This window comes from Heterodontus francisci, chromosome 8 (genome assembly GCF_036365525.1).
Source record: "Heterodontus francisci isolate sHetFra1 chromosome 8, sHetFra1.hap1, whole genome shotgun sequence".
NCBI classification, from domain to species: domain Eukaryota; kingdom Metazoa; phylum Chordata; class Chondrichthyes; order Heterodontiformes; family Heterodontidae; genus Heterodontus; species Heterodontus francisci.
Genome location: NC_090378.1, coordinates 70,445,377 through 70,459,159, shown reverse-complemented (window position 1 = coordinate 70,459,159; position 13,783 = coordinate 70,445,377). Strand labels below are relative to the sequence as shown.

Sequence of the window (13,783 nt, the reverse complement as noted above, 5' to 3'; positions counted from 1 at the left end):
TTATTCTTCTGTTGAGTGAAGTCTGATGAGTCATAGACTTAATAAGAGAATTAAGGCAAAATTCATGGCGTTAATATAAATGAGAGGGAAACCATAGACATGTTGAAAGGACCAGGACCGGATGCGATGCATCCGAGGATAATGAGGGAAGTGAGGGTGGAAATCACAGAGGCACTAGCCATAATTTTTCAGTCTTCCTTAGACTCAGCGGTGGTGCCAGACGACTGGAGAATTGCAAATGTTACACCCATGTTACAAAAAAGGGTGTAAAGATAACCCAGCAACTACAGGTCAGTCAGTTTAACTTCAGTGGTGGGGAAACTTCTAGAAAAAATAATTTGTGACGAAATTAATCATCACCTGGACAAATGTGGGTTAATTAAAGAAAGCCAGCACGGATTTCTAAAGGGAAAGTCATGTCTAACTAACTTGCTGGAGTTTTTTGAGGAGGTAACAGAGAGTTGATGAGGGCAATGCAGTTGATGTGGTGTACATGGACTTTCAAAAGGCTTTTGATACAGTGCCACACAACAGACTTGTGAGCAAAGTTATAGTTTATGGAATAAAATGAACAGTAGCAACATGGACACGGAATTGGCTGAGTGACCGGAAACAGAGTAGTGGTTAATGGATGTTTTTCGGTCTGGAGGAAGGTTTCTAGTGGTCAGGTGTCAGACTTGGGACCCTTGCTTTTCCTGATGTATATTAATGACCTAGACCTTGGTGTATAGGGAACAATTTCAAAGTTTGTGGATTGTTACGACTGAGGCGGGAGGAGTGCACTGTTTGTTCTAGTCCCACTTCTCCACAGGTCACAATATATATTTAAATTTTCCCACTTACCGATTTGGTCAATCATATACTGCATTTTTCCCAGAATAAAACACACCAATCTGGTTTCTTTAATAAACAAAAAAAATTATCAGTTTATAAAACAAGTCTTCAATAATGAAGTAAACATATACAGCCTCTCTCGCGCCTGCTCTCGCGCCCGCTCCCCCTCGCTCCCTGCCTCACACACGAACCGGAAAAAATAAAAGGGATTTCTGTTTATACCACTGTTATAAAGAAAACAAACAACAAAAACACTTTGGCGGAATACCTGTCCTTGGTTTTGGTTTGGTATCCCAAATGCATATAGACGGCTGTCTTCCTAGAACATTTCTTTCAGGCGATGTTGAAGATCAGTTTGGGTAGGCTTTCCAGAAAAATGTAGCTACAGAGGCTTCAGAGGTTTTAACAGCAGAAATGCAGCAACAAGGGTTTCAGTTCCCACACATTTCATACGCAGGGTTTTTTCAAATACAGTTGTAAATAGGAAATTGACACACTGTATGCAGCATTACTTTTCAAGAGAGAGAGCTGGGTCCTTTTTGGCAGGCAAATACCAACTGACTGTTGTAACAGTTCAAGCTAAAAACATTTCGGAGGTCAAACCTCTTGTCCTCTATAAATCTTGACCTGTCACTTCTTTGTAAGCCTCTCCCCCAAGTCAAAAACAATCCCTGCTGGGTGATTATCCACAGACAGGTGCCTTCCAGTAAGACTTCTTTACAAGCCAAGTCCAGGGACCTTCTGGTGACATTAAAAAAAAACACCAAGTTCAGTATCTCTTCAGGATTCCAGCTGAATCAATGTCCATATTTCAACTATAAGTCCGTAAAACATGTTTTACAAAAGAAATAGAAGCACTCTCATAACCGGATGATACGAAACTTGAAAGCATTGTGAACTGTGAGGAGGATAGTATAGAACTTGAAAAGGACACAGATTGGTGGAATGGGTGGGCAGGCGGCAGATGAAGGTCAATGCCGAGAAATGTGAAGTGATTCATTTTGGTAGGAAGAACATGGAGAGACAATATAAAATCAAGGGCACAATTCTAAAGGGAGTGCAGGAGTGGAGGGACCTGAGGGGGTATATGTGCATAAGTCATTGAAGGTGGCAGGACAGGTTGAGTGAGTGGTTAATAAAGTACACAGTATCCTGGGCTTTATTCATAGGAGTATAGAGTACAAGAGCAATGAAGTTATGTTAAACTTGTATAAGACACTAGTTGGGCCTCAGCTGGAGTATTGCATCCAGTTCTGGGCGCCACACTTCAGGAAAGATGTGAGGGCTTTGTAAAGCGTACAGAAAAGATTGATGAGAATGGTACAAGGGATGAGGAACTTCAGTTATGAAGATAGATTGAAGAAGTTAGGACTCTTTTCCTTGGAGAAGAGAAGGCTGAGAGGTATTCAAAATCATGAGGGGTCTGAACAGAGTAATTGAGGAGAAACTGTTCCCACTCATGAAAGCAATTAGAGCAAGAGGGCACAGATTTAAAGTAATTGGTAAAAGAAGTAAAAGTAACCTGAGGAAAAGCTTTTTCACGCAGCGAGTGGTTAAGGTCTGGAATGCGCTGCCTGAGAGTCTGGTGGAGGCAGGTTCAATTGAAGCATTCAAAAGGGAATTCAACTGTTATATGAAAAGGAAGAATGTGTAGGGTTATGGAGAGAAGGCGGGGGAATGGCACTAAGTGAACTGCTTTTTTGGAGAGCAGTTGCAGACATGATGGGCCAAATGACGACCTCCCATGATGTAAGAATTCTGTGATTGAAAACTGATAAATCCCCATGGTTAGATGGTATTTATCCTTTACTTTTTCTGATTTGTAAGTCTCCTGGCTCCCAAGTTTGGATTTATTGCTACTTTTAAAAATTCAAAACTTTGAACTCGTAACCTAAAACTGTTACAAGAAATTTGCATATATGCAGACATAATACCTAAGGTGGAAGGTGAAAAGACAAAATGCATACCAAAAGCAAAATTTTTATATATTAGCCAATTTTCCTTGGTATTCTCTAGGTTCATCCAGAGCTTATATTGAATTTGGAAAGACATTTGTAAGAGATGCTCCTAGAAACAGTGAAATTAACTTTTTTGGAATCCTTGGAAATGAATTAATAGTGCTATTCTTACTCACTGCAAGTAAATGATAAATAAGTTTGTTTCCCTCACTTACCAAATTGATGTAAATAGGTTTCTGTATAGAGAAAGGAGGAGCCACTTTTTTACTGCCCATTTATTTACAGAATGGGTTTTATAGCAAAGGACTAAACATATTTAAAATTAAAAAGAATACACTGATTTGCAGATTTCATTCACAACCAAAAATATCTGCAACAATGGGCTGGATTTTGTTCTCCCCCAGATGTCTGGTTCCGTGACGGGGGTGTGGGGGGTGCCTGAAGATGCCTCTAGGAGAGGGCCGCCACGCGACCCAACAACGGGGCGGGGGTGGCCCCGGCCTGATATTCCCGGTGGTGGCGAGACTGGCACTCCCGCACCTTTGGATCCCCGTCAGGGGAAACAAGGCACCACGCTGGTGGGGAGGGGGGAGGAGGTAGATTTATCAGTGCAGTGGAGGGTGGTGGTAGTGGTGGGGAGAACGGGGTCAAATTAATGTCTTGGGTGTAGGGGATGGTGGGAAGAGTTGTAGTTCAAAGTTTGCGCTGTTTGGTGGCGGGTGGGGGAGGGCAATAATTAATTTAATTGTTATGGGGGGGTCAGAGGTCAGAGAGGGGCAAAAGAAATGTATTTTAATTCACATCTTTAAATATTTAAATTAACTGGTAGGGCTAACAGCCCTTCAAAAATGGCGACAGCGCCTGCGCACAGGCAGCTGACACCATTGCCAGGCACGTCCCCTCCACGTGATCGGGGCGGGAGGGGAAGGGGGTTGGGGGGTGGGGGGCGGCCTGCACAGGCTATTTAAATGAGCTGCTACACTTAGAATCGCGGCGGCTCCATGACATGCAGCCCATGTTGGCCACCGTTTTTTTTTCGCCCGCTGCCAAATTTGGCCAAAATTCAGCCCAATATATGGTATTACCAAAACAAACTTAAGTTTTTAAATCCAGGGCATTTATTTATAACTTTCCTCCAAACTTCAATAATAGTACATACAGTTGTTCTTATGCAAAAAAAAATCTGGTTGCTCAAAAATGTTTTTTGTTAGTGCTTTTTCATTGGAGGGAGCAGATCTTACAAACAAGTTCTGACGTGCTCTGTGAATGGCTGCTATTGTCAATCAAACAATTGTAGAAGTTGTTAACACTACAATGGGAGCTGTGGCCAACCGCTTGGATCTGCAATTTTAGTAATGATTTTGGGACCTAAGTATGTTCAAGGTTGGGGATTCTCACATAGGCAAAGGCCTCTGGTGAAAAATATTGTTAAGGGCATTTCTGAAACCAAGATGTTGTTCAGATATGTTGAATCATTTTCTTGTAAGAGTTTTTCTTAGTATTGGAAATAAAGTCTGTAAAATAAAAACAAAGTAAAAAGTTGTACAGAATTTTCTAGTGGTCAAATATATTGATATATCAACACCATCTTTGGAATTTCCAGTGTATTTGTTTTCAGAGACGCATGTAATTATGGTGTCAAGGAAACACTGTGTAAAAGATCAAGGAAACTAGGGCACAAGTGTTCTGTGTATGTAATTAACGCCACGCCCAAATTTCCTCACTCCTTTTATGCTCTATCCATTTGCCCAGATGCATCTTGGGTCATTATAATGGCTCCACCCCCATACTAAAGAGCTGCACATACAAAGTTCCTGCAATTGTGCTGGTTCAGAATGGGCATAAATTTAAGCCTAGAATATTAAGTGCAGCTGTCTGGTGTTTCATTGCAATTTTTTGAGTTTTTCCCTTTACTGAAACCTGTACTATATTTTCTGTTGCTTTCAATGCATTTTAATGACGTCATTAAAAGTCATACTGAAAACCTTTTACAATTCCATGTTCTTAAACCTGTTGTGCCTCGTGCATGAATAGCGGTTGATGGCTTGAAACTTTAATTTTCTTACAAGAAGGAATATATGGTGTGAGTTCCGTGCTTTCCTTAGGCCCCAATTGATTACACTAATTTCCGCTTGTTAACACTGATTTCTTTTTAAAATATATATGTTCTGGTGTATACTGATGAGATTGGCAGGAAATGTGAGTATAAATAGACATTGGCAAAATGGACCCACAAATGGATGCAAATTTGGGTGCAACTTCCTAATTATGCACCCACAGGTAATTACACCCTCAAAAACCCAAAGAAGGAAACTGTCTTGAGTAAAGCTTGTGACATGCTTTGGACAATCCCTGGAAACCGTTTTGTTCAAATATGCTGTTTTACTTGGTGTCAGAGTTGGAATCAGAGAAAGATTTGAAGAATCATATTTGAGACTAGAAAGAGTCTTGCAGAAATGTAGAGAAAATGGGAAAAATTTTGATATTTTTGTAACAGAAATGGCCTCGGTAAGTCAGCAGAAAAATTATAAAATTTGTTACCTGGTGAGGGAGTGTATAAATTTAGCTTGAAGTTATTAAGGTACAAGGTTGAGGAATATTTCACACTGTAGAAAAATAGTGTGTACAAAAGACATGGATAAAGACCATTTTTCAAGTTCAGTGAGAAAGCACTGATCAATGTATAATTTGTGAAAAAATGGGAAACTGTCCTGAATACACTGTCTCATCCTCAAGGCTGTCTTTGCCAATTTGAGTCATCCAATCTCTATGAAGATTAAAGTCGCCCACGATTATTGCAGTACTTTTCTTACAAGCTCCCATTATTTCTTGCTTTATGCTCTGTCCTGCAGTGTAGCTACTGTTAGGGGGCCTATGGGCTACTCCCAGTCTTATCCCCATTCAAACTGATACAGCATCTTGATCTTCTGAGCCAAGATCATTTCTCACTACTATACTGATCTCACCCTTTGATTAACAGAGCTACCCCACCTCCTTTTTCCTTTCTGCCTCTCCTTCCGAAATGTCAATTACCCTTGAATATTCAGTTCCCTGCCTTGGTTACCTTGCAACCACATTTCTGTAATGGCTATTAGATCATAGCCATTTATTTCTATTTGTGTCATCAATTCATCTATCTTGTTACAAATGCTGTGTGCATTCAGACAAAGAGTCTTTAATTTTGTCTTATTACCGTATTTCCCTACTGTGACCCTATTTGCTGGTGCACTGTTATGTTTATATGCTCTGTCCCTTCCTGTCACACTCTTGCTATCATTACCCATATCTCTACCCTGCACTATTGCTTTGTCCTTTCTTTTTAAATTTCCTCTCTCTGTTTAATTTAAAGCCTTATCTGCAGCCCCAGTTATTTGATTTGCCAGGACACTGGTCCCAGCACAGCTCAAGTGAAACCCATCCCAACAGAACAGCTCCCTCTTTCCCCAGTATTGGTGCTAATTCCCCATGAATTGAAACCCCTTTCTCAGACACCAATCTTTGAGCCCCACTTTCAACTCTCTGATCTTATTGACTCATTGCCAATTTGCTCGTAGATCAGGTAGTTATTCAGAGATTATTACCTTTTGTGGTTCTGCTTTTTAACTTGAGCTTTAGCAGCTCGTACTCTTTCAACAGATCCGCTTTCTTGGACCTGCCTATGTTGTTGGTACCTACGTGGACCATTCCAAGTTCCCCTCTCGTCCCAAGGAGATGTTCTTAATGCTCTAACGGGCAGGCAACACCGCCTTCGGGACTGACACTCTCAGCTGCACAGAACAGTATCTATCCCCCTAACCATACTGTCACGTACACTACTACAATCCTTTTTAGTCCCCCAACTCGATGCCTCCTGTACCACCATGCTGTGGTCAGTTTGCTTATCCTCACTGCAGTCCCTGCTCTCATCCACGCAGGCTGCAAGAACCTTGGGAAAATCCAAGGGCTAAGGCTCCTCCAGTACTACCTTCTGGACCCCATACCTGCCTCACTCGTAGTCACACCCTCCTGTCCTTGATCATGCACCAAATCTGAAGTATTTAACTGAGGGATGTGACTATCTCCTGGACCAAAGTGTCCAGGTAACTTTCTCCCTCCCTAATGCATCGCAGTGTCCGAATCTCAGAGTCCAGCTCATCAACTTTGAGCTGAAGTTCCTTGAGCTGCAGACACTTAATGCAGATGTGATTGTTGTGGATCACATTGTTGTCCACCAGCTCTACAGTTGCAACACATCACCTGCCTTGCCATCTCTATTGTATTTTGTTTAGTTAAGTTTTGAAATATCAATCAATTGTCTATTCATGGGTTATTACCTAGATTAAAAACTAATTTAATTTATTAGGTCTTTACTGTAACTTAGCCCACAGTCCTAATTTAATCTAATTTGTTGGTTTATATATATATCTCAAGCAGCAGCTGTTATCCCCACCTTATTGAATTTCCACACTCACCAAATTCCTTTGCAGTCTGAAATCTGCACGCAGGTGAAGCTGTTGCTCATTCGCTTACTTACTGTTATATTTACCTAAATTGAAATTTTTAATTTACAGACTCTTTGGTTTAAAACCAATGCCGTAGTTTAGAGAGAGAGAAATACTCACCAACCAATCACTTACCTGCTTTCCTGTTGTTGTGATCCCTGTGGCGACCGACAAACCAAAAGAACCAAATTTACTAAATGACCCCAAAAACAATGGACAAGATTTCACTTTTATAACTTTCACTTTAACAATCAAACCAAAATCAGCATAAATTAAACATTAATTGCCAAATAAATCATGGTCAAGCTATTACAAATTACGCATTCACTATCAGATACAACAAAGATGGCTCTCTCAGATTTATTGGGCAGTCTACTCGGCATGCACGGCACCAAATTCGTCTCTCAGTTCTTCAATCTCTGAAATTCCTCAGACAGATCTCCAGATCCTGTCTTCCAAGATGCAGCCTCCAATTCCCAACTGACATCAGTTCCCCTTTAGTTCCGAATTCCACAGGTACAATATTCACAAAAAAGGCATACTTCTCCAGAACCTTCTAATTTCTGCTCACAACAGGCTTGAAGGCGTGGATCTACCTGTATTAACCTTTATCCGTGCCCTTCAGTGACAGTCCTGTGCACTGTATGACCAGGTCTGGTTAATCAGTTCCTCTGAAGAACAGAAACTACTCCTAGATCCAGTCTTCACATTCTTCAACCTGCGTGTAAAATGTACCTTCCTGTCACCTGAACTTGTATGGCTCTGTCTCCTTTTATCTGTTTCCAACCAGTTTAGTTCCCTCAAAAGCTTCAGGTTTCTGTTTCAATTTTTGTTAGGACAGTGTCTTCCAAAAAAATCTTTGCACAGGGTCTGTGCACCTCACAGAACATTCGACAAGTCATCTGTTCAGACGATAGCTCATGCACACTCCCCAGGGTCCTGCAGATTCCATGACACTGTGATGATGCACCATTTTCTCACCAGTTTTTTTTACCTCCAAATTCTTCATTTGAAAGCTGTCAGTTTCCATGCTGCATTTTAAATGCTCTGCTCTCCTGCTCTGCAAGTACACAAAGGGAAAAACATTGCAGGGCGACAGGGAAAGGGCAAGGGAATGGGTCTAGCTGGATTGCTCTTGCAGAGAGCCAGCACGGGTTTGATGGGTTGAATGGCCTCCTTCTGTGCTGTAACCATTCTGTGATTCTATTGAGATGAATTTCAAATTCTAGAACTAAAAGTATAGCCAGATCCTGGATTTTGATCATGCCAGCGTTGAAGACTGATTGGAAATGCTGAATGAGGTACATTTCCTGCTCAAGTCTGATTTTAAAATTGCCGTTGGTTTTCAATGGTGTCATTGGGACCTGACATAAAGAAGGACTCCATCAACTGTGGGCAGGTGTTTCTGCTGCCTGCTTAGGAGACCAAGTTTAAAAATACAGATGGTGTGATTGTTACAGCTCCAGGACAGGTAAATAACAGGCTATTTTAATATGGGGGGGGGTGGGGTTCAAATTGCTCCCAAGGTTTGTTGCCTGTTATTCCAGGCAAATTACTGAAAGCTTGCCTTGAATTTCAAAGCTTACAAAAGGCTCTTGAAGAAAATGTGGGGAGTTACAATCAATAAGAGTGATCTAAGACATGAGACACAAAATAATCTAGAGTAGAAGGATAGAATTATCCAAAATATAATTGTTACAAAGAAGTGAGGCAAAAAGAAAAGACAAGGAAACCCAAATTACAAGTACATGTCCGGTCGGTACATGAATGAGCATCTCAGCATCTGGCTGCTTATTTATGGTTGTTAAACTGGAGGTGATGTGTATCTGAGGAGGGTGAAGCCACTATGCCCTTTCACAGTACCATCCCCATCACTATTGCAGCAAGCCTGCAATAAGGTGGAGCCAAGTTTCAGGTTCTCACTGACTGTTATGGTCATTGGATGTGTCTTGCACTAGCTGGTACAGCTTTGCAACTTGTTCTCTTGTATTGAACCATGTACAGCCCCATGGTGATTGTCAGATAGTGATTAGGTTATTTAAATACTCAGTTGGCAATGGGTGTATCCTGCATGCAATTTCCTAGTGTCCAACATTTAGGATGTCTATTCCTAAATCTGAATGTGAACTGAGATGTCCTGAAGTTGTGGAAGACACTATACAAATACAAGATGCTTTCTTTCTAAAGCATAATGTGCATGCATTGGAATGCTTCCAAAGCAGCAACATTTTGGTTAGTCAGGCATTCACATATCTTCATCGAAAGAAAGAAACACATGCCACTATTTGTTCTGGAATTTTCTCGTGAATAGTAAAAGAGGAATCATTTGTATTGGAAACTATTTTCATAAGTTTAAATGTTGTATGTGCTCCACAAATAGGAGGTTCAGCATTTTCAAGCAAGCCCACCACACCCACAGGAACAACAGGAGGATCTTTTCAGCCAATGGGCTCTCCACAGAAACAATCCCCTCAGCCAGTGGGAGGAAGTGCTTGGCAGCAGAACTCAGGATTTCCTTGGCAACAAGGTTCATCTGCCTGGCAACAGCCGCAAACTAAACCACCACAGACAAAGCCCCAACAACCAATATCCCAATCATCTCCACAGCACAGACCCAACTATAATGTGAGTTTTACGAGTGTAATTGGTGCTCGAGAGGAACGTGGGTCACGAGGACCTGCATATGGTAAGTGTGAATGTTTCTTTTCTTCCCTTTTGTGCCTTCCTAGCCAAAGGCCTGAACTCGGCAGGTGCCTGCAAGCATATCTTAAGATTGACATCTTTTCCCCTCCCTTTGGAAATTGCCTATTTCTCATGATGCCTACCTGAAATCGGAAGTTTTGTGGATAACAGCAGCAGAAAGTTGTGTCCAATTTGTGCAATTTATTACTAGAACATGTTGTACAGCTGCACTGGTTGTCAAGGTTTCAGTTGATATTTATTGATTAAAGAATGTCTGCATCTGCAGACTGGTTTTATACACCTTTTTTGCTTTTTTACATTCCATCAAGTTACTTATTTCAGTTGCATTAATTTTGGAGGCATTCAGTGCCTCCCTAACAAAAGGCACCTTTTTAATTTAAAACAAAGGAAAGTTGAGAGTTGTCCTGGGTGGTGGTTGTGCACCTGAAAGCAACAGATCACTTACCTGTCCTTGGCTGCAAGATATGTGATCCAGGAAGACAGTAAAAGGTTGTTTGGGAAGGAATTTAGAGTAACATAGTATCTAACAAGTTAGCTGATTTCTGTTGGGATGATGGTAGGGCTGCTGCAATTGGAGTCAATGCCCTTGGAGTGAAGAAGGGATCAATCAACCACAGTTTGTTTCTGGTTGCTGTCCAGGGACCCCTCCTGGAAAGTGCATGTACATAACATGTAAATTGAAGTTGGAATCAGCTGTGATGGCCCACAGTCAAGTAGGCCGCAGCCTTCACCATCGAGGCTTGCAAGTGAAGAATGGAGGGGAGCAGTTGGAAGAGGTTGCTGTGTTTTGGGAGGGGAGCTAATCTAGCAGAGGACAACCAATATCCATGTAACCATATCCCAGCAAGAGACTGTGCCTTCAGTAGAGGATGCAAGAAAACGGGGAGGAAGGCACTAAGTTTCACCTGAAGATTTTTTGCACATCTGACTCCCTTAAACACAGATAGTGTTGCACAACAAATAAATTACTCCATCTCTGTCTCCATACACCGGAGTAAGACTTACTGCCCATTGTGTCTCTGAGCCTCTGTTTAAAGCTTATTTGGCTGCAGGATATTAACATAGTTGAGATTCAGTGTTTGCCCATCTGCCAATTGGATAATAATGCAAAGGAGTGCATATGTCTGTTCTAGCTTCCATTTGGCTAGTGAAGCAGACAATTTCAATAGTTTGATTTGAATAGAACCATTTTTATTCTTTCTCCACAGTTGCATGGTTGAAGTTGAGTCCAATGAATCCCATCAGCGTGTTACATTACTCAAGAGTGACCCGTAGGCAAGATATTTGTTGAGATTGTGTTATTTAAAATTGACATTTGCTGTGAATTAAAGGGTACTGGCTATATAGGTTAATCAAATATTGTCAGTTCCTGTAAATTACAGGAAAGTCTTTCAGCTCAAATGCTGTCCATCAAGTGACTGATTTACCTCACTATTTCTAGCAGCTAACCCACCATCTTGTAATTGTTATAAGTATTGATTTTGCATTTATTTTAGGAATTCGACTAAAGGTTGCAGACAGCAACTTTGAAGATCTACTGTCAAGCCAAGGGTTTGCTTCCCAAAAGGAGAAGAAAGGTCCTAAGACAATATCTGAAATGAGAAAGGAGGAGATGGCTAAAGACATGGATCCAGAGAAACTGAAGGTGAACTGCGTTTTTTTTCATCATACAATGAAATTGGGCAAAAGTAACATTCTGTATAACTGTTTTCAGTTATTTTTTTCCTCGTGAATAAAACCGTTTTACAAAGAGATTTTCTATGTTGTCATCCTAGTATCTTCTGGGGCTCTGCACCTTCCCAGGGTAGATGGTTAGGCGTCTTCCAAGCCTGGGTCAATACAGTTCTAAAACTGGCCACTAGGAGCTGAACCACAGCTGCCTGAGAGAGTGGCACAGAGTGATGGGATGCATACTCACAAAAACATCGACTGAGTTGCCAATCACAGCTGTATTACAGTAGAGAATGATGAGATTGGTTAACTGAGTAGAATGAAGCCAAGTGCTTCCGAGAAAGGTTAAATCAGAAGCTGGGAGCTTGCCGTTTACTCTTGCGCAAATTTGAGTAGCCAGTTCACAGTGGTATTCCAACATGTCTTCAAAGTCAAAATGAAGAAAATGATATTAAAAAGAATTCTCTTTTTTATTTTTAATTAAATTGGGCATGGGAATGGAAGATTTTTTTAGGAATAGGAAAAGGGCTTTAGGCAAATAAGCCCATCCTTTTTCACTGATCAGTTTCACTCTGCCAACTTTTGGATGAGCAATTTCCCTGGATCAACTTCAGAATCTTAAACTTTGGAAAATACTTCAGCTGATTTAATTAAAGAAAAAGCCTGACTTCCTCAATCTTTTCTCATTACTTCGATTTGTATCTTAACTAAAGTGGCATCTTCCAGAACCCTGAATGACATTTGGTATTTCTAATTTGCATTCTGCATTTGGCCGTTTGCATTATGATGGGAAGAACATTAAAGAATATACTGGCACAAAAAAGAGACTGCAATCTCAGCTAAGCAAACAGACTTTGCATACTTTCATTACTTTTGATTCCAAACGAAGGCTAGAAGAAATTTTCTATATCGGAAATGCATCAAGATGATCCAATTAAGAAGCCAGCTGATTTATAGCATTTTTTTTGAGAAAGTATCTAAGATGCATGTTCTGTTGGAATGTTGTCCTTGCACCAGTGGGAAAGTACCTTTTAATATATCCAGGATTAATAAGATGTAAGTCTTGTCTTACTGGCTGGAATGGTATTGTATAAATGAGTTTGGGGAATCTCAAGCCATTTCCTAGCAAGTCCACAGCAGAAAACTGATTGCAAATTGGCAGTTTTACTCAAAGGTTTATAAGGATATCTGGTTTGGGCAACCTTAAGAAGTGACCACCTTAAAAGCTACAAATGAAGATCACCAGAGGAAGTGATGTTACATCACACATGACCAGGCAGTTGTGGGTGGAGCCCGACAGAGCAAGATGTTGCAGTTCGGTTATAATAAAACCAACGTTTACTTTGGATATTAATTGTAATCCAGTGAGTCTTATAACACAGATCACACACCAAAGGAACAAGTAATAATTTGGGAAATGGAAAATGTCATACTAGCTAATACGTGTTTATCTGAAGTTGAGCTTAAGACACTCTGTTGGGGCAAATTAAAAGCCACTTTATTCTTCTGACTCATGCTGCATCTAAACAGGGCATATGAGGTATTGATAATGTGTAATAAGAATGATTGTTCTGCAACAAGGATTTAGGGAGCTCGGTAGCAGATTAAAAACCAGGACCTCAAAGGTTGCAATCTCTGGATTACTCCCAGTGCCACATGCTAGTGAGTATAGGAATAGGAGGATAGAGCAGATGAATACGTGGATGAGGAGATGGTGCAGGAGGGAGGGCTTTAGTTTCCTGGATCACTGGGACTGTTTCTAGCAAAGGTGGGACCTGTACAAGTTGGACGGGTTGCACCTGAACCGGAACGGGTCCAACATCTTTGCTGGGAGGTGTGCTAGTGCTAGTGGGGGTAGGGGGTTAAACTGATTTGGCAGAGGGATGGGATACAGAGTGGAGGTACAGTAAGGGGTGATGCACAGTCAAATATAGAAGAGAAACAGTCAGTCTGGAAGGTAGAGCAAATATAGACCTGTTAAGGCACAAGTGAAAAATGCAATGCTGGATTGCATCTATTTTAATGCAAGGAGTCTTACTAGTAAGGCAGATGAATTGAGGGCATTGATTAGCACATGGGATTATGATATTGCTATCACAGAGACATGGTTGAGGGAAGGGCAGGACTGGCAACTCA

The 13,783-nt window shown here is 41.0% G+C and overlaps 1 protein-coding gene across 1 annotated transcript in view; it reads left to right on the top strand.

Moving 5' to 3' along the window:
- The window catches only part of dnajc6 (DnaJ (Hsp40) homolog, subfamily C, member 6), a 174,579-nt gene that overhangs the window by 136,968 nt on the left and 23,828 nt on the right, over positions 1-13,783 (top strand). The window contains 2 exon segments of the mRNA XM_068038062.1: positions 9,654-9,959; positions 11,473-11,621. Coding sequence (XP_067894163.1) covers positions 9,654-9,959; positions 11,473-11,621 — 455 coding nt within the window.